Genomic DNA, 24,832 nt, shown 5'->3' with positions numbered 1-24,832 from the left:
GTTCATTTCTAGCATGAAAAACAGCCACATTACCAGGAAACTAACTGTTCATCTTATAGCTCTGTGTTCCTGGTCCAACCTAAAGAGCTTTGTGAAACAGCTGATTTTCCTGCCCGTGGCTGAATAGCCCAGATTCAGGACCGGTAGGTTTAAGGTGAGCCCAAATTATTTCTATAGTACCTTTCAGCTAAAGTTTAGTACATAAACAAAACACAAAAAACAAAAATGCAGTCAAACTTAAACTAATGGTATTTATCCTACAGTTGAATTAACTCGGCCAAGGGCCAATCTAAAGAAAAATAGAGTTTAAACCTTAATTCAAGGCAATGTACATTCCTTGAAATACGGCCCGGATAGTTTCTCCATGTTTAGTCAGGGGGTATGCAGATCAGTCTGGAGCCTGAAGATGAACCAAAGTGAACAACCAGTGAGGAGATACGGTAGAGGTGGGGGGTTGGGTTTTATGAGAAACAGCACACAATGTAGGGTAAAAGTTCTTCCCAGAATTATTCTTGTTTATGAAAGGACTCTGAATGGGGGAAAAAAGGATTTCTCGTAATACTACTGACTATTGATTGTGAGATGTAATTTTACCTAAAGGGCGTAATATCATTCTTTGTAAAATACTGTAAAATTTATCATCTAGAATGTTTACTGATCCGACACAGCTGAAATTCTGATCCTGTAGGTTTTTTGACATGGTTTTATCTTTTGCAGACCGATATAGTTCTGACTAAAGATTTAGGCAGAGTTGTTATATCATGTTTAAGGGTTAAATGCCTACAGGGTTGAAAACAGAATTGCATTAAAGAGTACAAACATAATGGTTTCATTGTAAAAAAATAAATAGCCCAACTAATTCAATTAAAAACATTATATTCATATGACTATACTAGTTAGTTATACAAAGAAATGATGGTATGATCACTGAAAGCGTAGATGTTTAAGACTACTTAGAGGTTGGTTTGAATCTTGTTGCATTCATGATATGGAATCTCTTCATAAAAAGAAAAAAAAAGACAGACAAGCAAAAACATAAAGTAGCAGATCTAAAACAACTAATTTTGATGAGGGAAAAAATAACAGCAGTAGAAGCTGAGCAGTTTACATTTTAACCATACAGCGAATGTCACCCTAATCTGCTCCTGAAATGTTTTTGTAAGTTTTTAGTGCTTAAATAATAGTGGGTCATGCTTTGTTTTTGTTACATGTTCAGTCAACAGATGTTTGATTTAGACACCATTGGATAATTCTGTAATCGATTGCTTCTCCTTTAGATTTGCATCAGTTAAAAAAAAAGAAAAACCTATTACCTTCCCTTGTGTAACTCTTATTTCCATGTTATACTAGTAGGTCTCCCATAGAATGAGTCAACAGAGTAATGCCTTTATCTAAAAATTTTATTTTGTGCTTGTTTGTATTGAGAAAAGTTAGGGAAATAAAAAAAGTAGCTGTTTATAAAAAGTGGTAGAAAAATAGGTTCTCCGGAAAAGATATATATAAAAAAATATATATATAATTTTTTTCATGGTCAAATGATGAAAACAGAGATATTGATTATCTAAAATGCTAAATACTGTCCGTCATTTTGTAGTTAGAAAGATCTTGCAAAATGCTTGATTCATCATGTCATACAGCTACAGTTATGAGCATATAATGTGGTTTTGCCTACATAAGCATTTTTAAACAAGTTCTAGGAGAAACGGTCTGTAATGTGAGTTTTTGCTTGTTTCTAATTCACTATCTTTCAAGGCACAAACTTTCCTCCAAGTGTGATACTAATACCAGAACGTTTATTTGATTGTTCTTGTGTTTGGTTACAGGAGTATGGTGGAGACATAGGACAAGGATATTTGAGGATAAGGAGGCAATATTATTGACTTTTATACTGTGAATAACCTAAAATTTCTACTTAAATGGGATTTTAGTAAAGACTGAAATATAAATATATTTTTTCCAAAATAAAGCAAAGGTTCTAGACAGATTACCTTACTGCAAAATGAGGGTTGTAAACTGCAGATTTGTTTTTAAAAATATGCAATGAAGTAGCAAAACTAGCACTTTCTGCTGCCTGCATTTCTTGTAATGACACATAAAGACAGGAACTCACTCTACAACAAAACTGACGGAGAAGCTGGTAGGGTTTAGAAAACAGATAACTGGGTGGAAAATATTCAATAGTTTAAGTTCTGCTCCTCAGACGGTCTGCTAAAAATATGACTGCTACAAGTCCCAGAAGGCTGAGGCCAACAAATAATTGGACAAGGAGTATCTGCAAAAACTTAAAGGGTTTACTTACAAACGTATCATGAAGCTCAAACCCCTGCTTCAAAATGATGACGCTAGATAGAGCAAAAGTTCTAATTGCTAGATGGCTCCATCAAATTTGCACTTAAAATGTCCTCCCGTTTTACAGAAATCTGACAAGGGTGCTTCTTAAAAAAAAAAAAAAAAAGATAAACAGGAATAGAAATTTTCTGATTTTTTAAAGCTCTTTTCACATAATTACTAAGAAGACAGTAGCTACATTTGGAGGTTGAGATGTGTTAAAACTGCTTGGTCTTGACAAACTAAAAATTATAGGCAGAATACTGTATGCAATTACTTTTTTTTTTAAATCTATGCTATTTGAGCATCTGTGGGTTCTCTCCAGGTACTCCAGCTTCCTCACACAGTCCAAAAACATGACTGTTAGGTTAATTAGCATCGTCAATCAGTAATAAAAGTGAAATTACCATATAGCTGATATATCTGTTAAAATCTACGTTAACAAGGTTCAGGTGCTTTTACCTAAAGTGCTTCTCTGATTTCTGTTCAGGAAAGGGATAAGCAATTTATCAGTTTGCCACAATATCAAATCTATTATTAGAATTACAAAAAAATCTAGGGATAGATTAAAAAAGATTAATGATTCAGTAGAGAAATAAATGTTTGAAGAAATTAAGAGATTAATACAAAAAATTATTAAAAAAAAGAGAACAATTTTGTTTTAACAAGCTATAGTTTTCCCAATCAGTTGGTTTTAAATTAAGAATATAATCAAACATATGGATAGATAAGCCTTTAGATACAAATATCACTATCCAGTTATTGATACAATTTTAGTAGAGCTGAAAAACCGCTCTGTCAAAGTTGCTCTCTGTGGACAGCAGAGAAAAGCAGAAAATCTTTCCTCAGGCAGCAGAACGCTACAAAACATTTGCAATCCATAGACTGTCATCTATCAGGTTTGTACGATAGATATTTCCATAAATTTCTGAATAGTGAAAAGAAAAAAAAAAGGATTCTGTCTATTTAAAAAACCCAGGCAGTGAATTGAGTGAACAAAAACTAACTTTAAACATATTGTGTTTCAGACACTTTGTGGCTCAGATCGTGACGCTGTGGCTCCACCTTATCAGTTGATCAAATCAGGATGTGCCAAAGACAGATACCGCGACTTTTGAATGTATATAATGCTACGCCACGCTGTTCCCAAATCTAATAAAGACGCTGACACATCCTCTTCCGTATGAAAAGAGATCTGATTCAGACCATGGTCAGGAAATCCGCAAAGAGTCCCTCATCTTTTTCTAAGTGGTGTATTTTTTACCCCCTCCCAAGGTCCGAGTTCCTCCTGGTGGACACTATCGCCTTTGTATAGATTGCCCCGGTCAGCCGTCATTAAGTCACCCATCTTAAATGTTTCCTGAGTGAGAACAAGTCTATCGAATTAGATAACACTGTGGCGTGGTCCGAGCTCCTCATTGGTGCAACCCCTTTACATCAGGAGACCCTTAAGACGGACACTGAGGCTTTTGTATAGAATGCCCTGGTCAGCCGTCACTAAGTCACCCAACCTTGCTGGAGAAAGGTTGGGTTCACACAGCAGCCTAAAGTGACCCAGATCTTTTCCACTGCAACCTGCGTCTGAGCGAGCAGCTAGAAACACAACAACCATGGTGGATGATAATGTAGGGGAGCATTTTATTTATTTATTTTTTCTAACCATCTTAAAAAGATTGTGTTTTTAAGTTTGAGAAAGACTGCTAGATGCGACCTAAACTTCCCTCGGCTTGTGACGTTATTGAAGTCTCTACTGCGCATGTGGGACGCTTAAACCGTATGAATGGACAAAATTACACATTTGGTTTTTTAATAGACCGATAAATATACATGTGCATCATGATTGGTTGTATATATATCTACATATAGATATCTATATATATATATCTATATATATATATATTTAGATATATAGATATATGGATCCTAGTCAGTGAGGCACAGGGCAGAGTGAGGGGGCCACAGCCGCTGCAGCGAGGGGTTGGGGGTGGGGGTTGGTGGGATGGCTGCACTGTGTGATTGTGAGTGAGTTGAGATCACAAAGCTGCTCCAGCTGCTGCTGCAGGCAGAGGCTGAATGCTAACAGTGATTATATAAGAAATCAATACAAATACTTAAAAATAATAATTTAATCATCATAACTGTTATTAAAATAACATAGTTCATTTTTATATCAATTTTATATTAATTTTATATAAATTTTATATTAATTTTATATTAATTTTATATTAACTTTATATTAACTTTATATTAACTTTATATTAACTTTATATTAATTGAGGCGGGACTTCCGGCTGTCACTTTGGAATGTGGGCGTGGTTTCGTGATTTGATGAAAGGTAGGGTATATTCTTTTTTGATGGATGGGTGGGTGGATGGATGGATGGATGGATGGATGGATGGATGGATGGATGGATGGATGGATGATGGATGGATGGATGGATGGATGGATGGATGGATGGATGGATGATGGATGGATGGATGGATGGATGGATGGATGGATGGATGGATGGGTGGGTGGATGGATGGATGGATGGATGGATGATGGAGTTGTTTTCTAGCAGTCTTGAGTTAATCTCTGTCGCCCCCTTGTGCCTGTCTCCTATCCCCTAGCTCCCTTCTAGTAACTTCCATCCGCACCTGCTCCCTATCAGCTGATTACCCCAGTATTTGTTCTGTCTGCCATATATACTCTCCCTGTGCAGTTCTTCTTTGCTGGTTGGTTGTTACTTGGTTCCCTGTGTGTGTTCCTCCCTGGTATCTTCTGAGTTTTTGGTTTTCATTATTTTTGGGGGATTTTTGGATTTCTGCCTCAGTTGCCTAATTAAATCTACAAAATTCACCTCTTTCTCCTGATCTCTACATTTGCGTCCTCAAAAACTCCACTCAACCGTTTCAGAAATATTAAGTCTTTTAACACACCTGCATCAAATTATTATCATTATCAGAATGCTGAAACGATTGTGCAATTGACCATGAGCTCAAAGCTTTCTTTCTGAAACCAGTTGTGGTATGATGACTTCATTCTCATACTTTTTCACCTTTGTTCTCGTGATTTTATGACTTTATTCTGACAATGTTGCGACTTTATTCTTTTAATATTATGACTTTATTCTAATAATGTTATGGGGTGTTAGGGGTGTCAACAATAATCGATTCAGCGATGCATTGCAATGCGGGGCATGCACAATTCAGCATCGATGCGGCTACGTGCCATAATCGATTATGTCACTGTTTATTTTCTGGCCTCAAATGGACAAGTTGTGAAGTTTCAATTACTTCCGGGGGCATACCAACAACAATCAAGATGGCCGAGGCGGAGGGAGATGACCGCGATAGACGGGTAGGCCTAATTAAAAACGCACCAAAAGCTTGGAAAGGGGATATCTGGGCACATTTCGGATTTTACGAAGTCAATGGGATTTTGATGCATCGCAATGCATCGTAGAATCGAACTGAATCGAATCGTGAGGGCAGTGCCAATGCACACCCCTACTTTATTCTGATAATGTCTCGACTTTATTCTCATAATGTTATGACTTCATTCTGATAATGTTTTGACAACTAATTTAGTACTCGATTAATCATTACATGAGTGTAGAGACTCTAAACATGCCTTTAGCTAACAGAGAAACCCACTTAGAGCATTAATTTTACCAAAATTGTATTAAAAAAAATGTATAAACATTTTGCATTTAAGATAAAAATCCTTTTTTCATCCGTCAATATGTTCTATCCAGAATTTCTCAAATGGAAAAGTTTTAGTTTCACCTGGTTTTAGATTCACAAAAAGTCTTCTTTAAGAAACCTTTTGCTATCAGAATATTAATCGATTGATCAAAAAATTTATTGCATGATTAATTGATTTGCAAAATAATCGTTAGTTGCATCCATAATTCTGAAAATTTTACAACTTTATTCTCAATGATATGACTTGATTGGGATAACTTTTTTCTCATATTCAAAAAAAAAACCTCTAATCTGGCCCTAATCCTTCCTTAATACTGTCCAGCCTCTCTGTCTTTCCAGCCAGCAGAACATCTCCTAAAGCAAGCAGCTGGACTCCTCGGAGAACCCAGAGAGAAAAAGTTTTCCCAGCGCAGCTCGAGCTGCAGGGTGAACTCAAACATGGGGAATCGTTGCTGCTGTAAGCTAAAAATCTTGTTGCGATAAATCTCAGCTTTCCTGTATTTTTCTGGAGGGACTCATTTGTGCGTGTGCAGCCAAGCCATGCGAAGCCTTGCTGTGATCTGGAACCCTTTAAAATGAGAAATCCAAGAGTGAGCGATGAAGCCAGATTTCCACCAGGGACATTTTTAGGCTGTAATTACTCCATTACTGATAAAAATTTGCACGCATCCAGTATGAGCCAATGATTGGTGAATGTGAGACAGAAGGAATGAAATCTGAAGAATGAACTTGGAAGTGCACAGATCGCATTCTTTGCTTATTATGAAGGTGGGTTATTACAGGTCAAATGTAGACTGATTTACCATGGGCTAGATCATACTGGTTTAGGTTTCTGACGCAACATTGTCCAAAAAAAATGGATCCTTATTGGATCTACTTTTTTCACAGTGGCCATGCGTCGCTGTGACATTTTCTGTTCTCTGAAAAATGAACCTTTTGGTGACAAATGAGGGAATCATTAGCGATTCCTTTTCTGCTGCTGGGATCATCGACAGTTTCTTAAAAACAGGGTGGGTCTCAAAAACCTCTATTTGAAGCCATATTGAACCAATTTATTAACTCTGAAGAAATGTTCAAAAACATTTTCATTGTCTGTTAATACTTTCAAGATATTTGGTTTTCTAATTTGTAAATATAATGAGATCCTAAACCCGCCTGCCTTGACTTCCTGGTGAAGTCTTCTCTCAGAGTGTGGAAGTCAGAAACATAGCACTACTATAAACTCACTACTTGGTGTCTTACGGCTCAGGAATATTCAATTCTATTCAGTTTATTTCTATAGTGCCAATTCACATCATGTCACGTCAGGTCAATTTCCAGTTCACCAGATCATCCAGTCAGATTGATTCAAAGTTTTCTATCTAAGGAAAACCAGCTGATTGCATCGACTCATTGACTCTTCAGCAATCCCTCACACTAAGCATGCTTGTAGCGACAGTGGAGAGGAAAAACTCCCTTTGAACAGGAAGAAACCTCCAGCAGAACCAGGCTCAGTGTGAGCGGCCATCTGCTGAGGCCCACTGGGGTTCAAGGAGACAGAAGCAGACATAGAAAAAGAAGCATAGATACAAAAGGCAACTGTCAACCAGCTCCACAGGCGGCCCCGTCCAGGAAACACACAGCCAGGCAGACGAGCTCCGAGCCAGCTCCCATGTCAGAGGATGAAGAGAGCACATCCAGTTAGTCACAGTCAGAGAAACAGGACTACACTGGAAAACAGGCCAAGCTCCAACATCTAGAAACAAAGGTGTTGATGGCAGCAGCACAGCTGATATTTCTCTCCAGGATGGAGTCACAGCCAAACAGGAACAGACCAGATGAAGCTACTATGAGAAAAAGCAGAGAGAGCAGAACGTTAGAGATTGAACTAACAGATTCTGCAGAGTGGGAGAATAGAGATAGAATGAAGCAGAATGATGAAAAAGGGGTCCCTATGTCCTCCAGCAGTCTAAGCCTATAGCAGCAGAACTATAGAGATAGCTCAGGATAACCTGAGCCACTCTAACTAGAAGCTTTATCAAAAAGGAAAGTTTTAAGCCTAGCCTTAAAAGTAGACAGGGTGTCTGCCTCACGGACTAAAACTGGTAGTTGGTTCCACAGGAGAGGAGCCTGATAACTAAAAGATCTGCCTCCCATTCTACTTTTAGAAATTCTAGGAACCACTAGTAAACCTGCAGATTGAGAGCGAAGTGCTCTGTTAGGAACATAAGGAACAATCAGATCTCTGATATCAGATGGAGCTTGGCCATTTAAGGCTTTATATGTGAGAAGGAGGATTTTAAATTCTATTCTGGATTTAACAGGAAGCCAATGAAGAGAAGCCAGGATAGGAGAGATATGATCTCTCTTTTTAATTTTCATTAGAACTCTGGCTGCAGCATTTTGGATCAGCTGAAGGCTTTTAACTACAGTTTGTGGACTTCCTGATAGTAAAGAATTACAATAGTCCAGCCTTGAAGTAACAAATGCATGGACTAGTTTCTCAGCATCACCCCTGGACAGGATATTGCTCATTTTTGTGATATTCCTCAGATGAAAGAAGGAAATTCTAGAAACCTCTTTGATCTGGGATTTAAATGACAGATCCTGATCAAAAATAACACCAAGATTTTTTACTTTATTATCTGAAATCAGTTTAATCCCATCCAAATGAATTGACTGGCTAATCAGCTTCTTTTTCAGAGACTCTGGTCCAAAGACTATAACTTCTGTTTTGTCTGCATTCAGAAGCAGAAAGTTAAGAGTCATCCAGGTTTTTCTGTCTTCAGACATGCCTGTAATCTATGTAATGGGTTAGCTTCATCTGGATTATAGACAGATATAGCTGGGTATCATCAGCATAACAGTGGAAATTAATCCCATGCTGTCTAATAACTCTACCGATTGGGAGCATGTATAAAGTAAAGAGAATTGGTCCTAGCACTGATCCCTGTGGTACTCCACAGGTAACCTTTGAGCGTGTTGAAGATCTGTTATTAAGGTGAACAAACTGAAATCGATCAAATAGATAAGATTTAAACCAGTCTAGTGCTGTTCCTTTAATTCCAACAAAATATTCCAGTCTTTCCAAAAGAATATTATGATCAACTGTATCAAATGCAGCACTGAGATCCAACAGGATGAGCACAGATACAAGTCCATTATCTGAGGCCATGAGAATATCATTAGTGACTTTCACCAGAGCTGTTTCAGTGCTATGATGAGCTCTAAAGCCAGACTGAAACTCTTCAAAAAGTTCATTATGGTGGAAGTGATCACACACTTGTTTTGCAACTACTTTCTCAAGGATTTTAGATCAGAAAGGAAGATTGGATATAGGTCTATAATTGACCAAGTCATCTGGGTCAAGAGACGGCTTCTAAAGTTTCAAATAGATCTCTCTCATATTTACACTCCACAGTAAGTATCTATATTATTATTATATCTGTAATGCTTGCATTTTGCAACATATATCATTATCTATTTTAAGAAGTTGTATAGTTGTCTTCTTTTTTTCAGTTCTATCATTTATTTATTTATTTATTTATTTATTTATTTATTTATTTATTTATTTATTTATTTATTTATTTATTTATTTATTTATTTATTTATTTATTTATTTATTTATCTATGATTTACCTTTTGATTTGTATATATTTATTTGAGCATGTGAAAACATTATTCAGTGGGAACGTTTGTCCGGAACCTTCTGCTGCTCTACCGCGTTTCTCTACGGAACTATTTCTTCGCAGCAGGTCTAGAAGAGTTCTGACAGAAATCTTCACCATGGCCGAGGTGAGATATTTAGCTTAAATCTCTTTATTTCGTCACATCTTTAATGAACCAAACTGTACTCAGATGTCGGCGGTGATGTTGGGTTTGGGTTAAAACTAATCTAAACCGGTGAGCGCTGTGAGGCTGCTGCTAGCTTGTTCTGCTGCTAGCTCACGGCTTGACTGCTAATATGCTAAGCTACTTTGTTATGAAGACGGGAGATTTTATTTAACTTATTTGAAACTATAAACAGCAAAGGGACAGGTGCACAATAGCTTTACGCTTTAATCGAGGTTAGCTGATTTTAGAAGTGGCTAGCTGTTTCAAGAATAGCTAATATATGATGCTAAGAAGCTGTTCTTAGAAAATTAGCATCTATAAACCAAAACAACTAAAAAACACATTAAAATAATCCGGATAAGGCTCTGCGGTACATCTACACCTGATGGACAAAGGACATTCTTTAGAGGACCAGAATGTTCACATTTTGGACAAAGAAGACAGGCGGTTAGAGAGGGGCGTGAAGGAAGCCATCTATGTTAAGAAAGAAAAAACAACCTTAAACATCGCAGCTCCAACCCCTTTACAGGAGAACAGAAGACATCCTCTGTTCATCCAAGCCAACTACTCCCTCTAACGACCCCCTTTCAGAGGCATTGACCAGTATCAGGTATTTCAGGCTAACAAAGAACCCAAATGACTCCTCATTCCTAAGGGGTGGAGCTTTTCTTCCGGTTAAATTTGCATGTTTTCTAAACTAAAACCAGGCTTTGTTGGGCTGCTGGATAAAACCTGGAACTAAACGCTATTTCTGACATTTTGAATCGAAAAATCTTCCTGGATGGAAGAGAAACGGCTTCAAACTTGGAGTCCAGTGGATTGTTTTAAAACTTTTTTTGGATTGATTAAGTCCTGGATGACTGAGAATCTTCACCAGCAGACCTAGAGCGAAGTGGAAGCATTTCATGTCAGATTAGAGGGATGAATTATTACAGCTGATATCTTCTTGGGGATTATGAAACAACAAAATGGCCGCTAAGGAATAAAAGAAAACGGTGGAACATAAATTTAATTATTGTATGATGGAGCCCAGGCCTGTCTGCTATTCTCTGAACATTTTTTATTTGCACTAAGACTACAGAGAGCTTCAAATGTGTGGATCGCTTGTTAAATGTTTGTGGACATTCCTGTTCCCACAGACCCACAGCTTACAGGACATGAGGCAGCAGGTGGCGGTTGCAGCCAAAGTCTTCATTCAGAGGGATTACACCAATGGAACCATGTGCCAGTTCCAGACCAAGTTTCCTTCAGACCTGGAGACCAAGGTAGGAGACGCAACTGCTGCGTGTTTTCCTCCAGGGCACTTCCTTGGTCTCAGAGCTGGAACGAACTCTCAGCTTAGTCAACCTTCTGGATGATTCCAGACTTTTCCCTGTTTTTCTAGTTCAAGGTTGAGGTTGAGGGCTTGTTTAGCCATCAGGTTTGATTGAAGTTAAACCTCAGTGATCATTAAGGTTCTTGGCTTCTGCAGGACTAAAAGTATTCACACGCTTTCAACCTTTTCATATCTGATCACACCGTCCAGCTGCACGCTGGTTTACCTTTGGATAAAAGAGATCTTTTCCAGCCTTGAACCGCTGAACAATTGTTTTCTACTTCAACAAACACTTTAGATTTTAAGATGAAAGTCTGCTCGTATTCAGAATTCAAACTTCTGAAAGTTCTTTAAATCTGAAATGATTCCATCCTGTTCAATAAATGATCAGTGTTTTTAATTCAGAGTAATTTTCATGTGAATGTGCTTTACTGGAGGCATCCATGTTTGTCAAAGAACACAACTGCCACCTACAGGTTTGTGACGTCACAGTCACAAAAAAACAATAATTTTCATGGCGATCACTGCGTCTGGGAGCGGCCATTTTTTCCCAAATGTAGTAACCCCTCCCTCCTGCCATCTTCCAGCAGTGACGTCACGGTGCGGTAAGCCTAGCGCCATTCTCCCCGCTTTACAAGCTAAATCAATGGGAACTACTAGACACATCTGCAATCAACAACAATTATTGAAGATTTCCAGAGGACTTCACCATTGAAATTCACCAGAGCTATAGTGAAACTGACAATGCCCACGTGCATGGCAGCTGGATGCTGGAATACATCGGGTAAAAGTGAAAAAAAAGAGTTATTCCACCTTTCTGATTCCTGATCCTCCACGGACGGGTTGGTCGTTGGATCGCCAACTTGAAGAGGGAGGATTTGCCATCGAACTTCTGGCCAGAGAAAAAACCCGTAATATGTAGCCAACATTTGGAAGAAGAATGTTTTCTAGATGACTTGGATAATAGCGCGTTGTGACAAACACCAGATACAGCACTGGGACTTGATCAACAGCCGATACCGCACCGTGACGTCACTAACCAGTAGGTGGCAGTAGTGTTCTTTGACAAACATGGATGCCTCCAGTTAAGCACATTCACATGGAAATTACTCTGTATTAAAAACACGGATCATTTATTGAACAGGATGGAATCATTTCAGTTTTAAAGAACTTTCAGAAGTTTGAATTGTGAATTTGAGCAAACTTTTCCTTTAAGCGTAATAGCGCCACCTAAAGGAGGGAGAAAGTCTGCGTCTGACTCCTGATGAATGTCATCAAACCAAAGCTGAGTTTCTCTCTGATTGTTAAACTGCTTATTTTTACATTTGCAGGGAAAAGCTCAGCCCTAATATAGCGCCGTACATTTCTCCGCCGTTTGGCAGAGCTCTGTATTTTCATTGCTCTTGGCCCCCTATGGGCCCCGGAACCCTGACGCCTAGAGCCGGTGTTGTGTCAGATGAGCATACCCACAGTTAATACCTGTTTATCCCTTTAGTTTTCTATGAAAAATATACTTTAAAATACCTCAATGGACGTTTATCCCTTTAGTCATGTGGAAAAAAACGATTTAATTACTTACTTTTTGATGTTTTTGCAGTGTATGGCGATCTGACCTTAAACTTTTTTCTTTTTTTTTTTTTTACAAAACTAAAGCGATACACGCCCCAAAGTCTATTTTTCGTTCAAAACAAAAGGGAAAAACGCAAGTGTTGCATATGCATATGGTCTATCTAATGGTAGCTGGTCTGACAGAACAGCAGCGCTGAGAGCAGAAGCTGGTGGATCTGCCGCCTCCTAGTGGGGAAGTCTGGTTAAACCTGGTCTGATGTGGAGGAAGAGGAGCAGCCTGATGAAGCAGGCCGACCCGATGCGACGTTTAAAGCAGCGTGAACAGAGTCCGGGTTTGACACTTCATTTTGAAGATGTCTCTGGGTCTCCCCTGGAGTTGGGTGGTCTTTGCTGTTTTTTCCGGAGCGTTTCTACACACAGATGGATTTCAGGAGCCAACTCTCTCTGCCATAAAATTCTTCATCCGTTTAAGATTAGCCGAACCTTTATTTCTGAAATATGCAGCAAGGGGCCAAATGTTTTACGGCCTGCATTTTTATTTAATTAGTTCATTTTGTTTTTTTGTTATTTGAGCCAACATTTTTTCCTTTGCTGTGGTGTTGCATGTCCTGTGGTTTCAGAAGTCACATGGCTGCCAATGTGCTTCTCTTCAGGCACATTTGTTATTTTAGGATGTGGGCTTTTCTTTTCTTTGTGTTTGTTTCTCCTGAATGTTTCTGGTAAATGCTACCAACGGGAGGGGAGAGCTTTTAGTCTTTAGCGGCATGTTGCTGCTCACTTTCCAAACCCATCGCTGGAGTTTTGACGTCCGCCTCTGCTGGCCTGTGGTTTAACTGACAGCTGCAGATCAAAGATCATCTTTATCAAACTTGTCTGGAAAGGCTTTGTAGCATCGTGCTAACATCCCTCATCCTCAGAATGTCCATCTGTCTGTCATGTGCCGTGGAAAGATGCTTCCAATCCCAGACCACCAAAGGAAAATTAGGGAACAGGCAGAACAAGCCGCTTGAACTTTTCGCTGCATTCCTCCGGAACAAGAAAACAGAAAGTTGGAGACGTTTCTTTAGTGTTGACAGTTGTTTAGCAGATGAAATACTGTGAAACATAAAAAAGTCTCTTTTATTAAGTGAGGCAGTAGTGAATGTGGTTCCATCTATGCTTCCAGTTATGCCTGAAGAGTCAAAAAATAAGATCCTTTACTGATTCCTGCAGTTCAATGGAGCTCGTCTTTGCGGAGCCGTATTTGTCGGGTAGATGTGAACTAACAGGTTCTGGTTCTTTATCAGATGAACCAAAACACAAACTTTCATCTTCAGTCGGATTGCTTAGCAGCAGCGTCTAGATTTTATTCTGCTCGTTCTAATAGGTCAGAGGTCACAGATTAGTGGACTGGGATCCAGATCCGGACCCAACCTGAATTAAAACACTTATTAATTACTGCATGTTGTACGACCACAGTGTCTAATTTCCCTTGCGCCTCTTCTCCTGTTAATACGGTAAAGCCCTGGGGAGCATCCGGCTCCAGGCTGCACGTGATCCAAATGAGCCAATGAGCTGTCAGTCTGGGTTGCTGCTGCTGCTACTTTTAGACACAGCAGGCAAACCTGTGGCAAGCCGGGCGATGGGAAAGAAGGAGAAGACCATGAGAAAAAGAGAGCAGAGAAAGTGTGGACTGCTGGAAGAACTGCGGTGAACTGGTGAAAGAAAAGTGAAATGGCGTGCTCAAAGATGACCCTGCACATTTAGAGGATGTTTGGCTCAACCTGCTGCTGTGAAGCAGGATTCTCCACCATGAACAGAATCAACAATAAATCTGGATCCAGGCTCAAAATGAGCTCCTTGATATGTGCTTGAGAATGGCTTAGTCTCCGGTTAAACCCAGGTTTAAAGCCTTGCAGGGCAGCCTAAAGCCCACTGCCAACATTAAGACAGAAAAAAAGAAAGAAAATAACAAACCATCAGTTCAGGGGTTTGAGAAAATATGTTAATTAATTGTTTATAAACCAAACTGAACAATTGTTGTTCTCTACTTCAAAAAACACTTTAGATTTTAAGATGAAAGTCACTCGTATTCAGAATCCAAACTTCTGAAAGTTCTTTAAATCTGAAATGATTCCATCCTGTTCAATAAATGATCAGTGTTTTTAATTCAGAGTAATTTCCATGTGAATGTGCTTTACTGGAGGCATCCATGTTTGTCAAAGAACACTACTGCCACCTACTGGTTAGTGACATTGTCACGGTGCGGTATCGGCTGTTGATCGAGTCCCAGTGCTGTATCTGGTGTTTGTCACAACGCGCTATTATCCAAGTCATCTTGAAAACATTCTTCTTCCAAATGTTGGCTACATATTACGGGTTTTTTCTCTGGCCAGAAGTTCGATGGCAAATCCTCCCTCTTCAAGTTGGCGATCCAACGACCAACCCGTCCGTGGAGGATCAGGAATCAGAAAGGTGGAATAACTCTTTTTTCCACTTTTACCCGATGTATTCCAGCATCCAGCTGCCATGCACGTGGGCATTGTCAGTTTCACTATAGCTCTGGTGAATTTCAATGGTGAAGTCCTCTGGAAATCTTCAATAATTGTTGTTGATTGCAGATGTGTCTAGTAGTTCCCATTGATTTAGCTTGGAAAGCGGGGAGAATGGCGCTAGGCTAACCGCACCGTGACGTCACTGCTGGAAGATGGCAGGAGGGTGGGGCTACTATATTTGGGTAAAAATGGCCGCTCACAGACTCAGTGATCACGATGAAAAATATTGTTTTATGTTACTTATTTATTATTTTTTTTACTGATTAAGCTAAATTCATTAAATCAGCACAAAAGTGTTAGTTTTAGGTATAAATAAGGATAAATTGATTATTCCTTGATGACTAAACTTCTCTTTTAAAATGGAAAAATGTTTTTTTAATTTAAAAAACATGGATGCATAAATACCAAATTTTATTTCAGTGATAAATTCTGTTTAAAGTAACAGATTATAGTTTTAAAATGTCTCTGGACTTTCGCTGGTTGATGATATTCTTTATTCGGACCCGGCTGGTTTTTAATTGGTTCCCTCTGCTGTAGATGCGTTATTCTGATGGTCGGTGATCCGCTCTGCAGCCTCAGGTCTTCGTTGAACCCCCTCCCTGTCCCAGACGATAAACGGCGTTCCCGCTGCTTGGCGCTACGGCCGCATTGGTTGTCCTCCATTCTTCCTTCCTCGTTCTTCCTTTAAGGCTAAAGTTTGTTAGCTTACTCTGATCAGGGAACCCGTTTGCTGCCGTCCCATCATGGCCTCTGGCAAAGCTGATTTTTCTGTGGCTTCATTTCAACAACCGTTTCCTTCTAGCTGTTTATTTCAAAGAAACTAAATAAGTAGAAAGGAAATAAATTGTCCCACCTGAGCTGGAGACCCCTGCAGCTCCCCCAGAGGTTCCAGGGATCTGGATGTACTTTTTTCAAGCTGTTGGTGATGCCAGATGGCCATGACGTCTCTGTAAGCCTACATACAGTTTAGACGATGAGAAGCAGGGACGTTTGAAGGGTGTGAAAACTTCTAGAGGGCAGCAGTGAACAGCTCTGATGCCCATCATTTCAGCTCTGCTCAGATCGGTTTGGGTTCAGGAACAGCAGAGAGATATTCAATCCTCCAAAGAGGAGCCATGTCTTTGGACAGGGAGCATTTTCTGTGTTTCTATCCAAGTTGGAGCCAGCCCTGCTGGTTATTAAGCAGGAACATTCCCCAGGCATCCTGATCCGCACAGGAGGTGTTTCGAAATGTGGGAAGGAAGCCTGGAAGTCTCCTGATACATAAACGTTCTGAGAACATGCAGCCAGCAGATAAACCAGGTCATCCCACTGACCTTTGAAACACACCCGGATCTGTGTCCTAATCTGAACCCGTCCTCCTTCTGTTTCAGATCGACAAGCAGCAGTTTGAGGAGACGATTCGGACGCTGAACAACCTTTACGCTGAGGCGGAGAAGCTGAGCAGCCAGTCGTTTATTGAAGGCTGTCTGGCGTGCCTCACGGCGTACACCGTCTTCCTGTGCATGGAGACTCACTACGAGAAGGTGGGATATGTTCAGCATCAGGAAGATTTATCACAAACTAGATAATCTGCTTTTAAATAAACCAGAAATCCAACCAAAAAAAATAAATCTTTTACTGTAATTAACCTCATTACTAGAAAGGGTTCAGAGTCATTATCCACATCCAGATGGATGGATGGATTTAGAAGCATTATGTCGCCTAAAAGAGTTTCACATATCCTTGAAATGAAAGGAAAACAGAGGAGAGCAAAGTCTCTGACGTCTGTCCGTCTAAAGTTATCGTCATGGAGAAAACGTTGGGGGACCTTCCAGAGAGTCGCTCCTTCTTCAGCGGTTAAACGGTTAAATCCGTCCATAAACTGCTGTTACTGCTGCTTTGTTTACAGGCCAGAGACAACAAACAGGTTTCCCTTCTGCACTATGGAGGACCAACTCTGCCAAATTAAAAAATAAATACAGAAATAAATAAATATATAAGCATACAATTAATTGCCAACAAAAATACAATAAACAAATAAATTTAGGTAGAAATGAAATTATACAGTGAGACATAAATGTATGTAACTGTTTAATTAGCTTCTTTATTTATTTGCCTTATTTATTTTTTTGTCCTTTATAATCTTCAACTTTATTTTTTAATTACTTATATTTTCAAGCATTTATTTATGTGCATTTTATAATATTTTTGTGTGTTTTATTCTTCCTTTGTATTTTTTTACCTTAGTTATTTCTTTGCCGCTGTTTATTTCTGTTTTCATATTTACATTTCTGCCTCATTATGCAAATGAGGAGGGGGCGTGTCCTAGAGAGTCAACTTCTGCTCATTGGTTGGCTTGGCGGTCCATCTTCTTCACTCACAGAGCTCAGAGTACTAAGTTAAATGTCCTCTTTTCTGTTGCTGTTGTTCAATAAAAGTACGTTTTAAGGTTATTTGAGGCGAGAACGTTATACTTTAAAGCGTCACCATATGGCCCATTCACAGATTTAATGCGTAATTTAAAAGAAAATGTTCCGAACTTGAGAGGACCGCGGCAACCAGCGGAGCTGCGAAGCTAACGGCAGCCCGTCTGCAGCTGCCCTCTGTAAAAAGGGAAGACAGAAATGTAAAAAAATATATATATATAAAGGACAAAAAAATAAATAAGGTAAATATTACAAAGGCAAGTAAATAAAGAAGCTAATTTAAACAGTTATATATTTATGTCTCACTGTATAATTTCATTTCTGCTTACATTTATTTGTTTCTTGTATTTTTGTTGGCAATTAATCGTATGCTTATACATTTTAGGGCTGCAACTTACGATTATTTTAAAAATCGATGAATCTGCCGATTATTTTTTCGATTAATCGATGAATCGGACAAAAAAATATTTTTTATATTAACCTCTTTATTCCAAAATAAACATTTTAGACAGAACAAACAAGCACACAAGTACAGGTTGCTCATTAACTGTACTGGTGCAATATGAAAAATAAATGTTTGTGTTAAAACTACGCAAACTTACATGAGAAATGTAGCTGTACATCCACAAAATATAGGCTACTTTGTTTCATAAAGCGCAAAAAAAGACATTTTTGTTTTTAAAGCCCCTAAGGGGTTCAAACAATAGGCCCCCCCATTTCAACAAATGAGTTTTTTTAGACTAGAAGAGTTCTGCCTTTTAAGACAGGAAAGTATAGCAGTTAAAGTTGCTACTTGAGAAAATACTGAACCATAGAGATAAAAATAGCCCTGTGATTCAAATTATAAATTGTATTTGGAATAAAAATGAGAGAACTAGGGGTGCTAAAAAACACATCCTCCAAAGACAGATATTTACATGGGAATGTGGCAGATAAATAATTGGCATATTACTGATCTTGCTGGATTTTATTCTGCTTTACTTCCATAAATTGCAGGATCTTCTTTACTTTATCTTTGCCAGAAGATTTAAACTTTAAAAGCCTTGCCCTCATAATTTGCAAGTTAATTTATTTATAAAGAAAATATAAACGCTCCTTAAGCTAATTCAAATGAAATTAAAAGTAAAATAAGTAGCCAACCTTATCACTGTCTGTAACCTACTAACACGGTAAGGAAAGCATCAGATGAGCTACCTGAGAAACTAACGTTACGTTTCCCCACTTTAAAACCAAACAAACATGGCCGCTCATCCTGCTGATCAGCTCTCTTCACCGCCATCGAAGGCTCCAACGTGTTTCCTTTTCAGGTGCTGCATCATAAAAGTGGTGCTTCCGTGCCATGTTAGAAAAGTTGCATGTTACGACTTTTTTCGCTTTAAAAAGCGCAGGCTGTCTGCAAATTGAGACGCAGCTTGCGTTTGCGGTATCGGTCATTAGAACAGTTGACGTTACTGCCTTTTGAAAACAGCCTTTGCCCACCTGCGGCGCTGACTCGCTCTGCCGTATTTTTTTTTCTTCCCCCGTTTAAATCAAGTGGCAGTGATGACGGCGGCGGATGACGCATTAATCGCTAGACACAACTAATCGATGATGAAATTCGTTGCCAAAGCTTTTAAAAGTCGATTTTTATCGATTCGTTGTTGCAGCCCTAATACATTTATTGAGCATTTATTTATTTCTGTATTTTAAATATGGCAGAGTTGGTCCTCCATACTGCACCGTCATTCTGACCTTCCGCTGTTCAATGACTCAGCCTTGTTTTTAAAATGATCGGTTAATAAACATGTCAGCTGATCCAAAGAAACACAGGAAACTAAGCCTGATCCTGTTAAAGATCTTTGGTTTAAATGTCCTTTATGCTGCTGGGATGTTAATCAAAATAACTTTGGTTTTATAGCTGCAGACAGAGAGTCTCTGAGTAAAAATGTTTTTACTTCTTTTTAAGGTTCTGAAGAAGATTGCTAAATATATCCAGGAACAGAATGAGAAGGTCTACGCGCCACGAGGCCTGCTGCTGACGGATCCCATCGAGAGAGGACTCCGAGTCGTATCCTTCCTTAACGAGTCAATCCTCCACAGTCGCTGTGAGGAAGTAGGCTGCTCACTCTGTCACCCTGACGATGAGCACAACAGGTTAAACCAGTTTACTGCAGCTGCAGCGGTTTTCTGTCTGGAGGTAAATATGGAGGCAGCTCCCAGGAAACCCGAAGGTTCGGGCTTAATCCGTGGAAGGTGAGCGGCACCACCATCCTGGCTGTCGCCGTTAGTCTGCGTGTGTGGTGACTCACCGCGCTCCTTAATTACACCTGGGTGGGAAGAGATTAGGGTGAAGGAAATATGATGGAAATTGCAAACAGCTGAGCTTTGTTCTCCGCCTGTCGTGTGATTTTATTGGAGTGACAGCCGTCTGGATTCTTTCTCCGACACGCTGATGTTGGCAGGAGGCAGCGGGGCTTTAGCAAAGGAAATATGATCTTTAAGATCATGTTTCTGTCTAATCTGGGGAACTTCTTTCTTTCTAAACATATTTTTAACAGACATTTTTTTTTATGCGAACAAAGAAGGATTTATTTTGTCCGACTCGTCTCAACGTTCAGGAAAAAGATTCAGAGGAAAGTCAAACATTTTCTTGCAGCCTTTTCTGTTTAGTTTCTTCCGGAATTTTCCCTTTAATTTCAAACAGAAAAGTCATAAATTTTAGAAACTTTACCACATTTAAAATTTTTCCGTATTAATTTGCTCCCGTCTTGCCATTAAGCAGCACAGCTACGCTGCAAACTGATAAAAACCAGGTAAACATTTCTTAATGTGCATCTATGCATTGAAAATACCTGAGATTTTTTTTCTTATTTTAGACGTAAAACGTCTTAATCAATGAGCAAAATGTATGACTTTTCAAATCAAATGAAAAGATAAATTCAAAAAAAACAGACATTCGTTCTGTGGCCGTTTTTCTGACTGTATGTGGGCGGAGCAAAGAGCGAGAGAGGCGGATCTCTGGCCGCTCGTCTTTCTACTGATCCTTCTGGCGCTCAGCCAACGTGTTTCTGAACAGGATGACCTGCTGTGCTTCGGTTTGGCCGTATTTTAGGGATGATATGAGATGAGCCGAGGCTTCGGGGCGTGTCGAGTAATGGAGGAGGCGTTTCCCGCGTTTTGAGGCCTGATTCCTTTAGGGGAGGGGCCAAAATTGACGACATCCAAAGCCTCGCTACTGTGATACCATATGACCGCTTCAGGAAGTGGTTCAGGCAACGCCAGAACTTCCACAGGCATTTAATCAGCATCACTACTCTGTCAAGATGTGGGAGTTTGTAGGAGAGCTGCTGTCAATTAGATAGATTCTAAGAATAGATTGGTTGGAAAAACAACCAATCTAGTTGGTTAAATCTATTGTGGTTTAAACAATGTTATGATCAAAATCTGAGCAAGCCGCTGGTTGCAGATGTGAGATTAGTGCTAAATAGTATTACTATGGAAATAAAACAGCCTGATTGGCTGTTAGGAGGGCGGAGTCAGAGGACATTCTATGGAATGCGTATTACTGAGGGTATGCTGGCCTGAATTCTCATTATCTCAGAATAGGGGGTTTTTAGGTGACGTCACGCTCATGTGACTACTCAGCGCGTCCGCCATATTGGGTGGCAGCCTTAGGCAGTATTGACAGTGAAAAATGGTGAAAACATGTTTAATTGTTGGTTGCACGGCCCGTGGAGGTGGAGATCAACGCTCTTTCTATCGCATACCAGCCGTAATCGTGAATCAATGTGAAAAAACAAAACGGCTATCTGAACAACGCCGTCACCTATGGCTGACACGGATATCCAGGTCCGATTTGGACGGTGTTAAGCTGGAATACGCCAGAGTCTGCAGTGCTCACTTTGTCACAGGTAATTAACTGTCAAGCATTTAAAACATGTAAGAATATATTAATAATAGGGCTTGGGCGTCATGACGTATTACTTTCCGTGGGCGCAATGTTGACCGTCTCCGCCGCCGCTACTCAGACTACTGCCTATGACCACCGCGTACTGGACTCCCTCTCTCAGCCGTGTTTTAATTTGATTAATTTCACCTTAACTTGATTTCAACCAGCGGGAAAAGGCTCAAATATGTGAGAAACCCGGAGGGTTTAGGGAGGTTTGGCAGTTAACGTTACTAACCAAACCTTTGAAACACATAGCAGCTAGTTAAAAGTACATTACATGCCTGAGTGGTTGTTAGCACTAACGGTTAGCACTGTTTGCTGGCTTTATGAGCTGCAGCTCCTGAACCCATCCATTCGTAAACTGCACGAGACTCCAAGGACTTGTAGCTTTGGAACTGTTCGCGCACCGCCGGCCGTTAGCCACCTAGCATAGCGAGCCCTGCGTCGGATTGTTTACATTTTTACCATCTTATTAAAACTCACCCGTCAACATATGATGGCGATTTCCTTCATGTACATCACTTCGACATCTCGTACCCAACCAGATGTGAACTGTTTCTGAGCATCTAGACCCTTGTACGCTCTCATTTCCTCCAGAGTGTGCAGAGGGTTTTCACTGAACACCAGGTAATGAACTATGTCGCCATGCTCTACATTTGGCCAATCATCTGGATTAGTGCTAAACAAGGCACCGTGGAGGGCATAGGGGTCCATATTGGCGATCATGGAACATTTCCTCAGATATGTTCCATGATCTGGTGGCTCTAGCGTGCTGGCGTACTTATCCATTCGCGACATGATATATATGATATACGATAATATGCCACCCAAGATGGCGGACCGGAAGCTGGCCAGTGACGTCACTGAAAACCCCCTATTCTGACTTTTTTCTCAGAATTCTGAGATAAAAGTCAGAATTCTGAGATTAAAGTCGGAATTCTGAGATTAAAGTCGAATTCTGAGATTAAAGTCGGAATTCTGAGATTAAAGTCGAATTCTGAGATTAAAGTCGAATTCTGAGATTAAAGTCGGAATTCTGAGAAAAAAGTCGGAATTCTGACTTTTTTCCCATGCTATACTGAAATAAAAAAAAAAAAATTCTGTTAACTTTTTTTTTTTTTCAGTGGCCCTAATCCTCTTCCGTACTGTCCCCCAGACATCCGCAGGTATATTTTTTATATTTATATCCAGGGTTCGTACGGGTGCTGGAAATCCTTGAAAATGCTTGAATTTTGACGTAGTGTTTTCAAGGTTTGAAAAGTGCTTATATTTTGGATGAAATGCTTGAAAATGCTTGAAATTGTAACTATTTCTTTCGCAACAAATACCTATCTAACTGAATCGTGTGTTTATTAAATGGAGAAATAAAATGTTGGAGAGCCCGAAAATGAAACCTGCTCGCTTATGTGTGACTGCGATCTGCCAGTCTATTTCCATGTGTGCTGCTACCACAGATGATCTCGCTCTCCACATGGAATTGAACGATTCAGATTAGCTAGAATTAATAGAAGGGGTAGAGCGTAGCCGCCTGTGGCCCAGGCTGCCTGTCACAAATCCAGTCCGCCGTGCAGATGACGTCATACACACTTCGCATTGTTTTTAAAAGATATAAATGTAAAAAATCTAACGGTGGATGTCTGGGGGACAGTGATTGGCCTCCATGTTCTGAATGCTGGCGTACCATAAAGAATAAATGATGAACAGTTTAGTTTGTGTCTTCAAGTCGTTGCTCATAGGAAGACGTTACTGGATATAAGCTAACGGAATATCTTCAGAACGGCTCCAAATGACACTAAACTAGTATGGGTGATAGAACATGATGGAATAACGGAAAATCAAGGACCAATGAAAAAAAAAACGGTTTTCTCCTTTAAGCTGCAGTAGATAACAGAATCTAGAAGCTATTTTATCCCTGATATCTGCCGCTTTCAAAGGGTCACGTCTTCTTGTTTCCCACGTTGAAGCGAAGCTCAGAGCAATTTAATCCAGAAGAAGCTTTATGTCACAAATGACATTTAAAAAAAATAAGAATTATTTTTATGAAATAAAAAAAATATATATTAAAGCAATATTTTTACTGTAATCCTTGTTAAAAACACATTTTTTGTCTTTTATATTTTGTTTTTCCTCAGTCATGAGGTTAAATGTATATAAACTAATGTTCCTGTTTGCAGCTGAACAGGATAGAAACAAATCAAATAGAAACAGTTTGTTTTCATGCTTAAGTGGCTGCAGCTGCTTTTCCTTAACAGCCTTGACTAGATCGAGATCACCATCTACGAAGACAGAAGCTTCAGCAGATAAAAGCCGGTGAGTCCCGCCACAGAGCAGAGATCCGTTCCACTGGTGATGCGTGACGCTCACCAAGCTCAACATTTTCTCCCACATTTGTAACTTGGCTCAGGAAATAAAGAGGAGCAATAAAACAAGCTGTTCTCCCGTTTCGCCCTCTGACCGTTGCTCCGAAGAAGCCGGCCTCCTACCCGCTCAAAGACGGTTAGGGGGTAATATTAATGAGCTGCTTCCTCACCAGGAAGCCGGTTTATGGAGCATTTCTACCCACTAACTTCACATCATAGCGATGCCTTTTAGTCATGCTGAGGGGTTGATGTTTACAATAAATGATCATCTAGTGATGGATAATCTCCTAATGACGTGAAGCTGTCCAGAGGGCTCCGGTCGTTAAGTAGCTGCCATTAATTAAGCAGTTATCACCTTTTAAAAAGCGGCTCGCTCATTGGCCAGAACTGCGGTGACCTTTAGCTTTGTTTTTAAGTAACGTGGGGAAAAGAAACACAGCTTTGCTGTAAATAAAAAGATGTTTGAACTAAAAAGTTCAATGTTCAGAATCATTTGCATATTATTTTTTGTTACGCTTAAAGCCAAAAACTTCAGTTTTTGATAGAATTTTATGCAAAAGATTGATTATAAATAATTGCTGGTAAACTGATAAATGGATTTCAGCTCGTTTTACAGATTAAAATATTCAGCAGCTTTGTTGGTTTACGCTGGGGGATGAAAGTAGAAGATAAGTTCTTGCCGGTACTCGATAGAAAACACTTATTGGCCTATATATGTCTATATATAGGTAGGTGTGTGATATAGATATATATAGTTAGAAGTGATAAATGGAGAAAACGCCTTTATGACAATACAGGAAAACATTGACTTCTTATTTGAACAGATAGAAGAAGGAATTATGATTGAAAAATAGTCAAAGATGATCTATGTGCCTTTTCATCTGCGGCTTT

The 24,832-nt window shown here is 39.5% G+C and overlaps 1 protein-coding gene across 1 annotated transcript; it reads left to right on the top strand.

Annotated features, from left to right (window-relative positions):
* Positions 1 to 9,679: 9,679 nt before the first annotated feature.
* Positions 9,680 to 24,000, top strand: LOC119780642 (golgin subfamily A member 7-like). The gene is made up of 5 exons (XM_038280747.1): positions 9,680 to 9,788; positions 10,967 to 11,092; positions 16,619 to 16,771; positions 19,599 to 19,700; positions 23,844 to 24,000. Exons 1-5 carry the CDS (start codon positions 9,780 to 9,782, stop codon positions 23,883 to 23,885), a joined length of 432 nt encoding a protein of 143 aa, XP_038136675.1. The 5' UTR covers positions 9,680 to 9,779; the 3' UTR covers positions 23,886 to 24,000.
* The last annotated feature ends 832 nt before the right edge of the window (positions 24,001 to 24,832 follow it).

Source organism: Cyprinodon tularosa, unplaced genomic scaffold, assembly GCF_016077235.1.
Source record: "Cyprinodon tularosa strain WSP-4 unplaced genomic scaffold, ASM1607723v1 ctg1634, whole genome shotgun sequence".
NCBI lineage: Eukaryota > Metazoa > Chordata > Actinopteri > Cyprinodontiformes > Cyprinodontidae > Cyprinodon > Cyprinodon tularosa.
Note: the sequence above shows the minus strand (reverse complement) of the source record. Positions and strands in the feature narration are given on the sequence as shown.